The following is a 19,070-nucleotide window of genomic DNA, read 5'->3' on the forward strand; positions in this document are numbered from 1 at the left end:
TGTGAAAAAGTTTTTTAGAAAAATCCTGCCTACCCTGCCTTTAATAAGAGAGAATCATACAGTATGATAAAACTTATATTATTAAACTTTACATTTATAACGTTTTTATTGTTGTATTTGTATATAATAATATACAAGTATAATAATGCGTTTGATTAAAAGGTTAATAATCTTAAAATTATTGTTATTATCTATACTTTATTTTAGCTTTTTCAGTTCCCCAATGGCAGTTTGAGAACCCCTGGTTTTAATGTAAATGAGAGGTACAGTAATAGTAATGTATACAATGTCTGACTTCACTATGAGTTTGGGGTTGTGCATTGTGATGACTTTCATCGCTGTTATGATCTGTCCCGTCTCTTTAATCTTCCCAGTAGCGATGAAGTGGATGTTTCCCTGTTCCACCAGTTTGTGTGTGTAGTCCTCGCCGCGCACAGACACTTTCTCCTCCTTACCTATCGCCAGCAGGGGGAGCATTACAAGCACGAGTACAGATCCAACACGCATATTACACTCTCATAGGGCTGGGTTGAAAATAGAAATTTCTCACTTTTAATCGAATCTCCTTTCTATGTACTGATGTCGCTTCTTTAATCCCGATAAATGATCTTTTATTTTATTCTGTGCCGTTTTCAGTCGATGTGTCAGTTGACAGCTTAACTAAACATTATTTGTATCGCGCCGACCAACCAATGAATTACAATAAGCTTTGTGCTGTTACTTTTGATGTGAAACAAAGCCTTATCTTTCAAATTCTGTCAATTTTATTATGAGTTTCACCACTTTGGCCTGATCGCCTGTTCAATCGGCACGTAAACCGATCATCTAATAGTTACAGCTTCAAATAAGCATGAATGGACATCAGAAAGTATGTTAAAAGAAACGGTACAACCGTGTTTCAACCACAGAAATACATCAATAAAACGGCTTGTAAACAATATGCCACGTAACATTACATTTACCTTTAGAAAGAAGCCGTTCAATGACCATAAACTCAACAGCAAGAAAGAAAAAAAGAACATTTTTCTAAATATATGCATTAAATATTAATTATATTTTTACTTAACCTGTCATGAAAACAAGTTATGACAGCCACTGTGTAAATGTTTAGAATATTCTGATTGTCTTGGATCAGACGCTCCGGCCTCTTGATCAGCCGTGGCAGGTACAGGTGGTGCAGTGGTGGCCATTAAACTGAACTCAGAAACACACAGGTCAGCTGCACACATCGCATTCAGACTTCAATGATCAAACAATAAAAGAGCCTCTTCTTCTGTTTACACATCATGCATTTCTATAAAGTGTTGCAGGAAGGCTGTCATTCATGGCATGTGTTTTGCATTGAGGATGATTGAGGATGAAGCACTGCATGCACACAAACTCAAACTCAGAGCAGGATTCGGCCTTTCTTCCTTTGATTTATAGCAGCTTATGAGAAGTCCAATGTAGAAACGTAAGCTAGACTAATGAGGAACATGTTTGGCTTTTCTTTCTTTCTGAAAACACTTTTCGTTGTCAACATTAGTTAACTGTGGTAGTTAACGTGAACTAACAATGAACAATACTTCCACAGCATTTATTATTCTTAGTCAGTGGTGATTTTTACATTTACTAATACATTTTTAAAATCCAAAGTTGTATTTGTTAACATTAGTTAATGCACTGTGAACTAACATGAGCAATTAGATTTACTAATTAAGGTTAACAAATATTAATAAATGTTTTAAAAATATATTGCTCATGCATTGTTAGTTCGTGTTAGCTAATGAATTTACTAATATTAATAACCTTAATTTTGTTACTGAAAAAGTATCTGCTTAACCAAATTAGTGTTTTGTCTTTTATTTTCAAATCTACGAACTTAAAAAAAAAAAAAACTTGTGGAAATAACAAAATGACTTGCTTACAACTGTTTAAAATAAATAAATATCATTTCTAAATCAGATTTTTTTTTCTGTACATTATAGTCGTCATGAAACGGAAGTTGTGATCGTCGTTTCTGCACAATTGTGACGTATATCTGAGTGAAATAAGAATAAGAATAAATGTAGGGCGGGGCTTGATTGATTAGTTGTGGTTTGCTATTGGTGGATCATACATAAACTCATCCCGTCCCCTCCCCCTCCCTGCTTTTCCAATGTAAATTCGGGACGTTGCGCGTTCCTGCTGCATTTTCCCTCTTCTTTGCTATTTGTTCATTGGAACGTTGTGTCTTTGGTCGTGTCAAAATTCAAGAGAATATAATTCTAATGTTAGTCGTTAGTCGTTCTCTAGGACATCTCTCCTCTAGCTAACTTCCCTCTTCATGCTTCTTGCATGTAGGTGGACGATGATGCCATTTTCTTCTAGAAACAAACTTTGTTGTATTATTTTCATGTTATCAATGTGAAGCTGCTTTGATACAATCTGTATTGTAAAAAGCGCTATATAAATAAAGGTGACTTGACTTGTTTACTGCACCTTTTTAACACAAAATATAGGTCATAGAAAAATAAATGTTTTTTTTCTAAAACATTTTTGTTTTTAATAAACTAGTAAGAAATCTGACTGGCTGGTAATATTTATAGAGCCAGTTCTGAAAAGTGCATCTAGTTCAACATTAAGCTTCAGTAATTGGGTAATTTGCATTATTAAAACCTCGTGTCACTGATGTCGTCAAAATCTCAGTCCAACCGAACAAAGCTGGAAACACTAATACTGTTGGTTTATGAATAAAATAACTCTATCATTGTTTAATCAGTTTCAATAGCAAAATTATATCAATTTAAGCGCATCAATGTCTAAAGTTTGTTGTTTTAGGTCGAGAAGTTTCTCAGTTTTGGTTCAGAGTTAAAGAGAGATGAAGTTTGTTTGGTTTTACATGTGAATCACAAAATATCCTCACTAATATAGTGAAACATGAGGAAAATTATGGTTAATATAATTACTGTGTGTCATGAGAGTGTTTCTTTCCACAAGAACAAGAGTAAGAAAAATATATTCCTGGGTCAGAAAACTAGTGGCCTAAATATGACCAAAACCCCAAATATATCAAACATATACAGCAAATATTATCACTGTTTTATGAATTACATTTTAATAGTGGTTAAATCAAAATATTACAATGAGTGACCTATGCTTTATTATTTACATTCATTCCTTTATCAGATGATTTTATCCAAAGAGACTTATGTAGGAAATAATCTTGAGGAGGCAATGACATGAGAAATGCAATACAGAGTTTCAAACACTGTCTAGAAAAGAACAAGCTGGAACACGGAGAGAAATGAGAAATAGGGAGAAAAATAAGTTGTTTTTAAGTCACTCATTCAGAGCTTTAACACAATCATCATTCAGAAGCCGAAGACTGAGAAACAAATGACGATTTACTTTTTTTACTTTTTTTTTTTTTTTCACGTGATATGATGTACAATCCGCTTATGAAAACAAGTTAAAACATTGATACTGTGTGATCAGACGTATATATGTATATGACGATGATGATGATGATGATGATTATAAGGCCAGAGATGAGAGTCACAGACAGACACTGGATGATGTTCTTGTGCTTCAAGCGGCCCAAAACACCATCTGTGTCAAAGCCTCCCCTCGACCCTCACTGATGCTGATCTCATTAAAGTCTCTTTCAGACTGTTTGCTGAACACACAGAGGACGCCTTCACACTTTTACACTCTTTTACAGTAAAACTTTCCATTACATTTACTCGCGGCTTTTCCCCGTGGCTGATGCTCGCCTTGGATTTGATCTGATGGAGGCAAAAGAAACATTTCCTCTTCGCGTATTTTAGTCTCTAATGAAAGCCCAGAACCTCTGCTTGCTGTTCACGTTGTTTTGACTGCGACAAACTATTTAATCGCTCCAGTTTTGGTCCAAATGTAAGAGAAGAAAACACAAGAGTCAGCGGCTCGTGGACGCGCACAGACAGCGAGCGCGCGGGTTGAGTCTACGAGGTTCTCATGTGTTGTTTAAAGGCGCCGCGCCGCTCGTGCGCTGGTCATTCACTGCTGAAAGCAGACCGTGTTTGAAAGCTGCAGATTATCCGATCGGTGAGAGAGAGATTATGGCAGAAACCGCCCCCGCCCCGGCCGCTGCCGCCCCGGCCAAAGCGCCCAAGAAGAAGTCCGCTGCAAAAGCCAAGAAAGCAGGTCCCGGCGTCGGCGAGCTGATCGTCAAAGCGGTGTCCGCGTCCAAGGAGAGGAGCGGCGTGTCTCTCGCCGCGCTGAAGAAGGCGCTCGCTGCCAGCGGCTACGACGTGGAGAAGAACAACTCCCGCGTCAAGATCGCCATCAAGAGCCTGGTGACTAAAGGGACTCTGGTGCAGGTCAAGGGAACCGGCGCCTCGGGCTCCTTCAAGCTCAACAAGCAGCAAGCCGAGAGCAAGAAGAAGCCCGCGGCCAAGAAACCCGCGGCTCCTAAAGCGAAGAAGCCCGCGGCCAAGAAACCCGCCGCCGCCAAGAAGCCCAAGAGCGCCGCAGCAAAGAAGCCCGCAGCCGCGAAGAAATCACCCAAGAAGGCCAAGAAACCCGCCGCCAAGCCCGCTAAGAAGGCGACGAAGAGCCCCAAGAAGGCGAAGAAGCCCGCGGCCGCGAAGAAAGCAGCCAAGAGCCCGAAGAAGGCCAAGGCGGCGAAACCGAAGGCGGCAAAGCCTAAAAGAGGAGCTCCCAAGAAGAGATAAACACCTCCTGTGCTTCATTACATCAAAGGCTCTTTTAAGAGCCACCCACTGACTCTGAGAAAAGAGCAAAACTCGTGTATTTTAATCATTTGTTTATTTTGAAAGCAAATAAGCCCATATGTGACTTTAAACTACTGGGATTCATGCAATCTGAACAATGTAAAACACTAAGATAAGTCACCTAGTATTAGAAAACTCTTAAACCATTTTTATACAAATCATAAAAAGGCCAAAAAGCTAATGAGGGTTCAGACTGATCACAGTTAAAATAAGATGTATAACAGCACAAAATATAAATATACACACACACACACACACAGGCATAACACTATACTGGAGAATTGTGACAATAGAAACAATAAGCAGTGGTAAAACTCCAGTATTACACAGGAACACAATACTGTACAGTATCAGGTCAATCTGCACAGAATATACAGTGTGGTGACGAGGGTGAAGCACTTTTATAATATCCATTTTTGTACCTATTTGAATATTCTACCATACATATTTCAATGTTTCATCTATTTTGTCAAAAACTTACGTATAATATTCCCGCCAGAAAGGGGGGTGGGGCTTTGTAGGGAAGTTCAGTGATTGGTTGAAATGCTATCAGACTCTAAGCCAATGGGCGACTGGCGCTCTCGTATAAAGACAGGGTGTGGAGCCGCTGCTCTTCATTCAGTTCTTCCACTGTGGAGATTGTAGAAGCTGATTGTTGAAATGAGCGGTAGAGGCAAAACCGGCGGCAAAGCTCGAGCGAAGGCCAAGACTCGCTCGTCCAGGGCAGGGCTGCAGTTCCCCGTCGGCCGTGTCCACAGGCTCCTCCGCAACAACACAGTCTCACTCCCTACACGTCAAATGTCTGACGCATGGTCCAGGAACCCTGGCGTCATTTTTTAACGCACTGGGTATACCCTTGGCGTCATTTTTCAACGAGCAGGGTAGTCCTATAGATTGAACCGGGGACGTTCAACGTTGAAATTTGACGTCTTGGGTAAGCACACCACAACATGTTGTCGGCCATTACAACAAGACTATACTACAAAAATAAAAATGAATAGGCTACAAAAAAACGATCTATGCCAGGGCGAGTCAAATGGCAGCCCCCAGATAATTTTTATCTGGCTCTCCAACTGGTTTTTGATGTTTTAAAACCCTCGCAATCTGATAGCAAAGGTTTAGCGCGTTCATCAGTGGTGAGTTTAACAGCGCACATGGTGTGCAACCGCATTCAGCGGTGAGTTTAACAACACTCAATTTAATGATCGATCTAAATTATGCCAGGACGAGTCAAATGGCGGACCCCCGATCATTTTTATCTGGCTCTCCAACTGGTTTTTGATGTTTAAAAACCCTCGCAATCTGATGTCAAAGGTTTAGCGCGTTCATCAGCGGTGAGTTTAACAACGCACATGGTGTGCAAGTGCAACCGCATTCAGCGGTGAGTTTACTCCTTTAACTAAAGCATGCTGGATAACAGATTTTTATCGGATTTTTTATTTTATTTTAATAAATATAATATGCTACGATTGTGTTCAATTAATCAGTTTATTTATACATTTTTTTGTTTATTATTAAGTCCTTTAAAACAATTACGCTGACGTCACCGGGTTATCCCAAAGTTCATTGCGATTTTCCTCTCGGTAAGTACGGTACATTAATATACATGGATCTATTATTCTTACATTTACACATCTAAAACTGTTGAATCAGGACAATAAGTTGTGTTTAGAAACTTTAGTTTTGTAAGGTGGCCATTTCTTAGGACGATTATGATAGAATAAGACATTATAAACATACAGTTTTCTGCACCAAATGTGCAGGCTAGCAAAGTTAACGTTAGCTAATTAAATTCAAGTTAATTTTTGTCGCATACAATCATGTAACTTAAGGTACGATCATAGGGGAATATAAGATTTTCAGTATTAAATTAGCCCGCAAAAATTATCCAACATTGTAAATGTTCAGAATGAAGAACGGTTGGCAGATTGGTCTGTTTTACAGTCTCACCCCAAAACGTCATATACTGACGCGTCTTGACCATGCAGGTACCCCCATAACGTCCATGTGTGACGATTCGGGTTATGGGTAGGTTTAGGTATGCGTTAGGGTACCGCTAGGAGGCGCTGCTGGTGCGCTTCTGTCTGCGTCTCATATTGACGTTAAAGGGGTACCCTTTTCGTCGTATGTTGACGCATGGTCAAGACGCGTCAGTATATGACGTTTTGGGGTGAGACCGGGCTGGACATTAATGATAAATTACGCAAAATTATATAATAAAACACCGAAATAAATCATCCATTTTTAACAATACTACAAATTCATAACTACTACATTGTGGCTCATCACAACTTTTCAACATGAAATAAAACAATATGCAAGTAATGTAATAATGCTGTCATAAATTATTGACTGATTCACACACACACATATGCTATATATATATATAGCTTCCAAAATTAAAATGAGTGAATTAGAAAATTTGTGTTTGTTGACGCTGTCTAAAGTGCACTGTAGAAAATGCATGGGATAGAGACTGATATGACTATGACTGAAGTGCATGGTTGTTGTTGCAGTGACGCTAAATTAGCTAAAAGTTAACCTGCTTTAATTGTTTTCATTGTTTTGGTAGAAAGCAGTTATGCCAATAAGTTGTGTACTGTTTGTTGACAATGTCTAAAAAAGTATGTTATTATAGAAGAAAAAAATGTGTGTGTGTGTGTGTGTGTGCGTGTGTGTGTGTGTGTGTGTGTGTGTGTGTGTGTGTGTGTGTGTGTGTGTTTGTGTGTGTGTGTGTGTGTGTGTGTGTGTGTGTGTGTGTGTGTTTGTGTGTGTGTTTGTGTGTGTGTGTGTGTAGATTTCAAAATGCCTCGAAAGAAGTTCAAGCCTTGCCCCTCCTGCCAAGTACCTAATCAGGTGAGGGACAGTGGAATAGAGCATTATGTGCAATATTCAAATATGTGTTTTTAATGTCCTACATTTAGTAGGTCAATTGGATACTAAAGTATGCTCCTACTAAATGACCCTGTATGATATCTGTACTGTGTTACAAAACAGTAATAATGTAAGGTGTCTGGGTTAATAACAATATGTATTACTTATTTTGCACCAAACGCCATAGGCAACATTTATTAGAGTAGTCTGGGTGTCTCCTACATCTGCCACTTTTACTGTATTATTATAATAATAATAATAATCCTGTGTAAATTTAGAGACCTATTCTGAATTGCATTGTGTGTTCCTATCTTTCCTGTATACAGCCAAATTAAACTGTATCTTGATTGTACTTCTTCTCTGTGACTGTGGATCTGATGTCTCACTTTGGTATACTTTTACCAACACAGGTGAGCCGCAAAACCTGCAGCTCTTGTTTCACAGCCATCTCCCAAAAAGCCAAAGTGACGGCCAAAAAATTGTCCCTGGACAAGAATTGGGGGGAAAGGGTCAGAAAAAATAAAAATGCGTCAAGAGTGGTGGACTCGGCCAATATTGCAGTAAGTATAAATGCTCATATGTAATTAAGCAATATGATTTGTTTCACTTTTTATTAATATTGTGTGATAGGGCAAGGGCGTCATTTTACAAAAATAAGTTTAATCTGTCAGTGAATGAATTTGAGGTAGTCATAGATGGCATTGGTGTAATATTATTTTAATTTATTTGTCATTTGCTTGACATGCATGGAATAGACTTTCTTTTTGACCAGGTGCTCATGTACATTTGTTTACATATACAACCGGCTACATTGTAAACATAACCTTGCTTTAGTACCACACAGACAATGCATGTTACTGAAGTTTCTGTCTCTGCTAAAGGCAGATCACAGAATTCAGACCCAGAGTCACTATTAAAGACAGTCTTACATGATTATGTAGACTAAGTACTGTAGATAACATGCTCCCTTACACTACCACTACAAGCATGTGAATATTGCATTTCACGCTTATAGTGCTTTGCGCTGCTGTAATTTTAGAGAAAGTGCATGATGACGTGACAAAATAACTGAGGACATGCATGAAACCCATTCTGTGTGCAAAATATGTGTTGGTAAAAGCAAGGCCATATTCCAGATGTCCTTTTTCAAAGCCACAACTTAAAAAGCATTTGAATTACTACAGGGGAGATAGTAGGCTAATGTCACATTAAAAGATAAAAGGATTCAGCCATACCTACTGGAGTAGGACCAAGTCCAGATTCTGTAGAGCAGCTGGCTATTTTATGATTTTTAACTTTATGTTCATTGGTGGCCTTCCCAAATGAATGTTTCTGTTTGTCCCATAACCTACATTTTCCGTGGGGAGAGACAGGTAGACTATCTAAGGGGGGAGGAGAGTGTTTGGATCAGGTTGATATTTGGCCATAAAGAGGGAGTCCAGTCAAAATGTATTTTTCATATATGTATTATCATATTTTGTTTTGTGTGTCAAAAGCAGGGGTTCTCAAACGGTTTGAGCCAAGGGGACCATTTGTGTGGGAGAACAATTTCCAAGGACCCCCTCATAATTAAAACAATTAAGCATTTCTATTTTCTTGAAATTGTGTCCAGGTTCACTATTCTGTGTTTTCTAGCTGGTGTGTAACTGGGTCTTTAGTCAACTTTGGAATTTGAATCCCTTAATGATGTGGACTGACTCAAACATTCATCCATGTTCATCAGCTATCTTAATAGCAAATAAGCCAAGCTAAGCAGCAGGAAGAATGGTTCATCATGACCTGAGTGAAGTGATTTACAACAGATTAACTTGATTAGTCATAATCACAAAAAAAGTTAAATGTTAATGTTTTAATTTATTAGTGCATTTACAATCAAGATTGTATGTAGATTCTAGATCATTACATTGTCATTGATAGGCATTTCTTAATGATGAAGCACAACTTTCTCATTCAAAGCAAATCCACTTTGAGAACCACTGGGATAGATCACATATGTAATGTTTTTGTTTCTAAGGGGAAAAGCTGTTAAGTTTGATTATGGTAATTGTGTATATTAGAAACAGTAGCACTAATGTATTTAATGCCTTTTTTTCAATAGGGTGGAAAATAATGCAGTGGACTGGGAATAACTAATGTTTGCTGTCTGCATTTTTACAGGTGAAAAAACTAAGTGCATTGGGCTATGTCCCAATTCTATTTTTTGCCAAAAAGGATAAGGCCTCTGGAAAGTGGGCGTGCGATGTGGTGACCGATCTGCCACCCACTGAAGAAAACCTAAAAATTGTGGCCTCCATGAGAAAGGCCTACAATTTTATATTGATCAAAGAAGGTAGGATTTGTGTCATTTAAGTCATGACAGTTTTAAACTGGGTTTTTTCATGATGGGGAAATATTGAAAATTAACATACACATACAATATTGTAGGGAACTCCACAACAACATTGCCAGAGCCTCAGGCCCAGCATCAGGCCCAGCCCGAGCCCCAGCATCAGGACCAGCCCCAGCATCAGGCCCAGCCAGAGCCCCAGCATCAGGCCCAGCCAGAGCCCCAGCATCAGGACCAGCCAGAACCCCAGCACCAGGCCCAGCCAGAACCCCAGCATCAGGACCAGCTCGAGCCCCAGCATCAGGACCAGCCAGAACCCCAGCACCAGGCCCAGCCAGAACCCCAGCATCAGGCCCAGCCAGAGCCCCAGCATCAGGACCAGCCAGAACCCCAGCACCAGGCCCAGCCAGAACCCCAGCATCAGGCCCAGCCAGAGCCCCAGCACCAGGCCCAGCCAGAACCCCAGCACCAGGCCCAGCCAGAACCCCAGCATCAGGCCCAGCCAGAGCCCCAGCATCAGGACCAGCCAGAACCCCAGCACCAGGCCCAGCCAGAACCCCAGCATCAGGCCCAGCCAGAGCCCCAGCATCAGGACCAGCCAGAACCCCAGCATCAGGACCAGCCAGAGCCCCAGCATCAGGACCAGCCAGAACCCCAGCACCAGGCCCAGCCAGAACCCCAGCATCAGGACCAGCTCGAGCCCCAGCATCAGGACCAGCCCCAGCATCAGGCCCATCCAGAGCCCCAGCATCAGGCCCAGCCAGAGCCCCAGCATCAGGACCAGCCAGAACCCCAGCACCAGGCCCAGCCAGAACCCCAGCATCAGGACCAGCTCGAGCCCCAGCATCAGGACCAGCCAGAACCCCAGCACCAGGCCCAGCCAGAACCCCAGCATCAGGACCAGCTCGAGCCCCAGCATCAGGACCAGCCAGAACCCCAGCACCAGGCCCAGCCAGAACCCCAGCATCAGGCCCAGCCAGAGCCCCAGCATCAGGACCAGCCAGAACCCCAGCACCAGGCCCAGCCAGAACCCCAGCATCAGGCCCAGCCAGAGCCCCAGCATCAGGACCAGCCAGAACCCCAGCATCAGGACCAGCCAGAGCCCCAGCATCAGGACCAGCCAGAACCCCAGCACCAGGCCCAGCCAGAACCCCAGCATCAGGACCAGCTCGAGCCCCAGCATCAGGCCCAGCCAGAGCCCCAGCATCAGGCCCAGCCCAAAACCCAGCATCAGGCCCAGGAAAAGGAGACATTTTATCTTTTAGATTTATACCCTGTCTCTCTCCCTGTGACGGAACAACGCCCCCCACCAAAAAAAAGAAGAAAGTGTAAGTGAACTTTGGTCTTAGCACACTATGTATGAATTTCCCCTTTTTGTAATCATGATTCATGAAATACAGAAATCTTCAGGTGAATTTAAGTCCAATCGATTAGTTAATAGTGAGTAATTTTTAGTGGCCAGCCTGATACACAAAGGAATTTGTCCTTGCATACATACCTTTCAGTACTGAACACACACTCTAGGAGTAGAGTAATGAGCAATACACACATAAGTAGAGATGAATACAAATACACACACACATATCACACACATCAGTGGGCAGCCCAGATAGCTTATTCCCCACGTACCACTGTTCACAAGTCTGCTTCAATAACCTTTCGACTAGGCAGTAGGATAATTAGGTTACATTTCGGCTATGAAGTCACTGAATTTGATGGCTAAAGGGCCGTTCATTCCAGGAACAATAACTATATACGTATAACCATAACGATAAAAGCCTCCAGACTGACCAAGGATATGCAAAGTCTCACCTTGTGTTAATAAATATGGTTAAAATTTGATGGGTTCTTATTGGCTGTTAGCTTTTTATCGTTCTCAAAATCGCTTTAAAAGTGATTCCCAACAATATTGTTCTCCATGTCATTTTCGTTATAGTTTATCATATTAACGAGAACTATATATTTCTTAAAGTTATCGTTCTTGGTGTGAATGGCCTTTAATATATGTATTCTTTAGTTATTTAGCTGTTTTTTCTGACGTTTTCAAAGTTCAAGGACAATGGTTACTGTTGTTCCCCAGGTTTTGTGAAACTTAGTTAAGAATTTGTTTGTTTCATTTTAATTTTTTTTTGTCATTTATGGTTAATTATTATTATTATTTTTTGTCATTTAAGGTTGCCGGAAATGTAGTAGACAACAAGTTTTCCGATATGAATCCATAACAGGAAGGAGGATACATAAGGTAAGTTTAGAAATATATTTTTCACTAGGCTGTCTGATCATCTCTCCATTGTATGTGGCTTATCTGGCATTTCACATATCACAAAATACTGACCATTGAAGCAAGTGGTAATTTTGAGCCCATTTAAGGGTATTTTAGAGTAACTGCTGTGCTTTTTACATTATCTTCATATTTTAAACAGACTTAGACAAGTCTTGAGTTGGAAAAACATATTTTTAATGAGTCCGTTTTTATAGTAGACATCGTCATTGCAATTGACCTTTCACAAAGTTCCGCCTCCCTTAGTTATTGTTGCTATGCCCGACAAGCTATGTTCCTACTCAGTGAAAAATACATTGTGGAGCAGAGAGGAGACTGACAACAGACCAGCTTACTTTTCAGTTACTTTTGATATTAAACAAAGTCTCGCCTTTCAAATTTGGTCAAATGTACCAGTAAACAGTACAATGTAAACAGTAAATAACGTTTTGTGGTTCTTTAATGTGTCTGTCAGATTGCTGTAGAGCATCAGTTAAAGCTTCTTGTGAACCGATCATCTCTTCCTTCTAGTTCAGTTATAGCATCAATTAAACATGAATGAACATAAGAAGGAATGTTGTTTTAACCGCAGAAAAGCATCAGTACACTCCGTTTCTCAAGTTCAAATCCTGGCATGTTAATCTACTATCTCTCCTGACGGTGCTGTCAGGCAAAATGGCGGATGGCGAAATATGATTGGTCAGATCGCCTGTCAATCAAGCGCTGTTTGGGTCAATTGGACATTAACAACAAGGCAAAGCTAATGTAACAAAACAGAGCCACACCGGACAATATTTTTATGACATAATTATTAGCCGTCTAAAGCTCCAATATTATTAATACTGAATTAAATCTTTTTTTTTTTTTATAATTAGCATATGAATTCAGAATACTTTCAAACATACAGTATATACATTCAACACAATGTGATGATCCTGAGAAATGATAGGCTATTGCGAATCCCATGAGGTATATAAATTCATATTCCTTATCCTTCTATTTTATGCAGGGTTGGAATTTAATGACAGCCCTACTGAAGGCAAAGTGGCCTTGTCACAAAAGTTATGACATTATAAACCTGATTATTATATGTATGTGTCTTTCTGTAGGGAAAAGAAGAAGTTAAGGTCAAATGGTTACCTTGCTCTGCATGGTAAGTACTGCTTTATATTGGTTAAAATTGCCTTTATACATCTCCTTTCTGTTTCCACTTTTAACCTTCTCATAGGTGGTGGATAACGGTTGGAATGTATATTGTAGCACACAAAAGTTTGAATGTACAGGTGGTCTCAAAGTTTTGCAACCAACAAGCAGCGTTGAGAGAATTGTCATGTCCACTAGGTTTTAAAGGGTTAGTTCACCCAAAAATCAAAATGATCTCAGTTTTTACTCACCCGCGTGTTGTTCTTACCCCGTAAGACTTCCATTTATCATCGCATCACAAAATATTATATTTATGATGGAATCTGAGCGCTGGATAAGTTCCCCATTGACTTCCAAGGGGCTTAACTTTGCTCGATCAGAAAACGTATTAAGACATCGTTTAAAATAGTCCAAATGACTCCAGTCGCTCAACCATCCATTTATCAAGCGACGAGAATACTTTTCCTCGCCAAAAACAAACAAAAATTGCGAATTTATTCCAATATCCATTTACTTGTGTTCTGCTTCAAAGCTGTTTACGTAGTCTAACTGCGCAGAGCTTTGAGGTTCTACGTCACCACGCAGGCTCACTATTGGCCAACGCAGGTCACGCGTATGCCGTAGAACCCAGAAGCTTGCGCAGATAGACTACGTAAACAGCTTAGTTGAATCGAGCAAGTTTAAGCCCCTTGGAAGTCAATGGAAGACTTATCCAGCGCTCAGATTCCATCATAAATATAATATTTTGTGATGCGATGATAAATGGAGGTCTTACAGGGTTAGAACAACGCGCGGGTAAGTAAATACTGAGATCATTTTGATTTTTGGGTGAACTAACCCTTTAAGTACAGAGTCAATGCAGCCTTATACCAGGAGATTTTAGAGGATGGTTGCATCTGCTGACAAGCTTTATGTACATGTTGATTACCTTTTCCACCAGGACTCTGCCCTTGCTACAGTGCCAAAACTGCTTGTTACTGGTTTGCTTAGCATGGTATTGCTGTGCTTAACTCATCTCACCTTAACACCATAGAGAGAACAATGATAGATACCAAACCCAACATTACAGACAATCTCAAAGTCACTATCAAAGCAACCTGGCCTTCCATAACACCTCAGCAATGCCATACACTGATGGCCTCCATGCCACACCACACTGATGCAGTAATTTGTGCAAAAGCAGCCAGACCAAGTATAGAGTCAGATTCGTTCGTTTATTTTCAAAAGGTCAACATATCTGTATTCCTCTTTATTCTTATATTTTGAGATGATGATTTTTGGTTTTCATGAGCTGTAAGCTTTAATCATATAAAAAATGGCTTGAAATATTGCACAATACTGTAATTTTGGAGACCCACCTGTATTTTAATTAGACTATTGGTTACACTGTTGGTATAGGATGGATTAAATGCAGTGTCAAATATTGTCTACAGGATTTAGCCACTTGCTCTTTTCAGTACCATACCTGATGCCATGAATAATTGCCCCTGTGTGATTCTATGTAGGAAGTAGACATTCACCAATTTATTGGCAGAACATCAGTATCGACCAAGATCATCCATGTTGACTGTTATCGGCTATTGGCTTGTTTACTTTCAATGACTTTATCGATGAGAGTGGCTGATGTTTATGTTACATTGCATCAAGCACTATATATATGTATATGTTTGTATAAAAACAATGAAATACAAGAGCGTACAATATTTATGCTGTGAAACTATTATGTTAAAATGGCTCCTCTGTTTTTCACTGATTTTGTGTTACTGATACTTACAGTGGAAAAATCTGGGAGGAGACATGGGAGCCGGCCTTCAAGTTTTCACCATGTCCCAAGACTGCCGATGTGTGACTTCACTCAGACAGTAATTGTCGAGTTCGCCTTTACGGGCCATCCTGGTTTTGGATGTTACGATTTATGTATACAAAGTTAATAAATTAAGTGTTTTCTTTATCAAATGATTTTTGTTCAAATAAAAAGCAAAGTATACCTATATTTATGTTTATGTCTTTCCATTCATTTTGTGGGTTAGCCAATCACCTGAAATCTCTTCAACGTGTCAAATGATATATTGCAGTATGATGCACTTAAGGAAGGTGGGACATGTTTTCACTCATATTAATTGACACCCATTAAGAGACAGTTGATTCCACCAGCTAAACCATACATTTTTGAATAAAGGGTAGCTGAGGTAGGCAGGGGTGGAAAAACGAACAGGCTTACGAGGACAGAGGTCAAGAGGGTCCAGAAGCTTCTAAAAATGTGAAAGCATGGATTCTAATTCAGGAGGGTTTCTGAAGGCTTTTTTAAAAGGCAAGTCACATGAAACATGCTGCTGCACTGTTGTCTACCATTGACTTTAATGCACTGAATGTGTGTGTGTAAGTCTTCACTGTTTCCCGGATGAGAAAAAGCAGAAGACAATTATATGTGTTTTGTGTGTGTGTAAATATATATATATATATATATATATATATATATATATATATATACTTTTACTTTTAATGTTATTATTTCAGGCTATAGGGACCAGGGAAGTTGGGTTTCTTTGTTGTTTATTTATGTTTATAACTATAACGCTATCTTTTCAACATTTATTTAAATGTTATCATGGTATTAATTTATTTATTTTAATATTGTTTCGGTTTTATTATCGGTGAAATATTACAGTATGCTGTAATACCATAGACTGTGTGTAATACAGAACATTACGAGACGCATTCAAAGGCCATATCCCACAATGCAATGCGGGAATTCATTCACAAAATCGGACAGCGATCAGCTGATATAATCATTGTTTTTGTCACCAACAACAACGTTGCTCAGCTTTGCTGCTCCAGTAAGTTATGCACCTTTTTTTCTTTTTTTTTATCAGCTGAAGACTCCGGAAGTGACGTTGTATGTACCGTTCGGCGGATAAGAAGATAAAAAATACACAATGTTCGTAATATTATGTTTTTGTCTAACGTTGTATTTGTGGATTCAAACAATAAAGATAATAATAAAATACAGTTTTATGTATTTGTATGTATTGTACACACGTGCTCGGTTGGCCGGCGGCGGCAGACAGCAGAAACGCAGAAACACAGGAGTCGAACATGTCCACCCACCCAGCCCGGAAAACTACAAGTGCACACACTTTGTAACAGCTTCTGTGACGAGTCTCTATTGGGAGTTGTAGTTTTTAAGTATATTGGTATATTTCTCATACTTATAAGTTATAAGTGTAAAATTTTGGATACACCCTGCCTGAGGTTTATTGGGATGGGAAACACACTGGTTTCCTCAGATTTTAAAAATTGAATCGTTAAATAGGTGAAAATAGCTGCTTCTTTTTTTTTTTTTACCATATTTGACAGTTCTTACAGTGGGTAAACTTTGGTGACCATACCTACATGACAGCATAGGTCCAGAGCTTTTTATAACTGCTGGTCTTATGTTTTTATCACCTTCTGTTGCTAAATGACAAGCCTTTAAAGATGGACTGGGTTCAAGGTTTAGTATTTAAAGCAGGAGTAATGTATCCTCTTTAGACATGTTACTCTCCTGGTTGAGACCTTTCCAACAATGTGTTAGTCCTCTGACAACTTTTTAATTATTACATATCATGGTTTGCAGGGCAGCGTGCCTGTTCCCACAGCCCTGTGTTGCCAGAGCCCTATATTCCAACAGCCCTTTATTCCCACAGCCCTATATTACCACAGCCTTATGTTCCCACAGTTATGTTCCTACTGTATGTTCTATCATTTCCAAGGTTTTTTTTCTTTAACCTTAATCCAATAACCTAACCTTAACAGCCCTATGTTCCATCATTTCCAAGGTTTTTTTTCTTTAACCCTAACCCTAATTCTAACCATAACCCTAACCTGACCCTAACAGCCTTATGTTCCCACAGTTATGTTCCTACTGTATGTTCTATCATTTCCAAGGTTTTTTTTCTTTAACCTTAATCCAATAACCTAACCTTAACAGCCCTATGTTCCATCATTTCCAAGGTTTTTTTTCTTTAACCCTAACCCTAATTCTAACCATAACCCTAACCTGACCCTAACAGCCTTATGTTCCCACAGTTATGTTCCTACTGTATGTTCTATCATTTCCAAGGTTTTTTTTCTTTAACCTTAATCCAATAACCTAACCTTAACAGCCATATGTTCCATCATTTCCAAGGTTTTTTTCTTTAACCCTAACCCTAATCCTAACCATAACCCTAACAGCACTATGTTCCATCATTTCCAAGTTTTTTTTCTTTAACCCTAACCCTAATTCTAACCATATACTAACCTGACCCTAACAGCACTATGTTCCATCATTTCCAGGGTTTTTTCTTTAACCCTAACCATAACCCTAACCTGACCCTAACAGCACTATGTTCCATCATTTCCAAGTTTTTTTTCTTTAACCCTAACCCTAATTCTAACCATATACTAACCTGACCCTAACAGCCATATGTTCCATCATTTCCAGGGTTTTTTCTTTAACCCTAACCCTAATTCTAACCATATACTAACCTGACCCTAACAGCCATATGTTCCATCATTTCCAGGGTTTTTTCTTTAACCCTAACCCTAATTCTAACCATATACTAACCTGACCCTAACAGCACTATGTTCCATCATTTCCAGGGTTTTTTCTTTAACCCTAACCATAACCCTAACCTGACCCTAACAGCCTTATGTTCCATCATTTCCAAGGTTTTTTTCTTTAACCCTAACCCTAATTCTAACCATAACCCTAACAGCACTTTGTTCCATCATTGCCAAGGTTTTTTGATTTACTGTGAGTGTTTGTTCTAAATGATAACACCTAATTTCAACACAGGCCTTCCAGTCAAAGGTATTGTCCATATACACACCAAAGTGCCAATAGGAGCAGCGCTGATGGATTGGTTCATCGTTTATGACCTCTGATATCTGACCCATGTCATGACTCCTTCATCAGCTTGTTTTTGGTTGAATGAGATATGAGTTGTGTCTGTGTGCAGTAGGCTGAGGAAGAAGTGTGCTAAAAATGCCAAAACACATGTTGTATATGTACACTAACCCCTAAATTGTTACTATTTCAAAAAAGTAATTAATTTAAAACAACTAATAATGCAGTGTGATTTTAAATCAAACTAAGTCCCACATGTGTGGAAACATAAATGTGTGAAAAAAAGTTTTCTTTTTTTCTTTAGTTTCTGCTATAAACATTCATCAACTACAAAATTTGAAAATGGGCTTTTTGGAATGCATGAAAAAAAATATATATATATATGTAAGAGGGGCTGTGGAACATAAGAGGAAGCTCTCTTGTAAATGGGTTCAACGTAGTAATGCATGCATAAATGGACATATGGGACTTGACTTCTTTTATTATCTGAGGTCATCTCGTGTAACACATGAGTCATGCTCTCTTCATCTGCACACACTTTTTCTGCGCACATCCCTTTTTTTTTACACACTAACTGCGCATGTCAGCGCGCCAATTCTCCATAGAGTCTATACGTAATCATAACGTAAACAGCAACACACATGAACAGCAAATCACATTACCCAATTTACATACAAAATAAATCTCAAAATAGTTGTTTTGTTTGTTTTTCACAACAGTACAAGTAAAAACAAATGCAAATTAGTCAAACAAGCCATTAGGCTGTATTTCTAAACACTCAATTGTAGGTTTTGTATAGTATTTATAACCCAAATCAAAGTGCTTTGGTCAGGAAATGTAGTTATTAAAGTAAATCTTAAT

The 19,070-nt window shown here is 39.4% G+C and overlaps 1 protein-coding gene and 1 long non-coding RNA gene across 2 annotated transcripts; both read left to right on the forward strand.

Annotated features, from left to right (window-relative positions):
• Window positions 1–4,061: 4,061 nt before the first annotated feature.
• On the forward strand, window positions 4,062–4,676 carry LOC311079399 (histone H1-like; the record flags this gene model as incomplete). The annotated part of the gene is made up of 1 exon (XM_084108795.1): window positions 4,062–4,676. The coding sequence occupies one exon, from the start codon at window positions 4,062–4,064 to the stop codon at window positions 4,674–4,676; it is 615 nt and encodes a 204-aa protein (XP_083964921.1).
• A 6,437-nt stretch (window positions 4,677–11,113) lies between these two features.
• Window positions 11,114–15,322, forward strand: LOC311079420. The gene is made up of 4 exons (XR_014605405.1): window positions 11,114–11,264; window positions 12,111–12,178; window positions 13,306–13,349; window positions 15,116–15,322. It is a non-coding gene; the product is annotated as an uncharacterized lncRNA (long non-coding RNA).
• The last annotated feature ends 3,748 nt before the right edge of the window (window positions 15,323–19,070 follow it).

This window comes from Abramis brama (genome assembly GCF_963993115.1).
Source record: "Abramis brama genome assembly, chromosome: 3".
Classification (NCBI taxonomy): Eukaryota; Metazoa; Chordata; class Actinopteri; order Cypriniformes; family Leuciscidae; genus Abramis; species Abramis brama.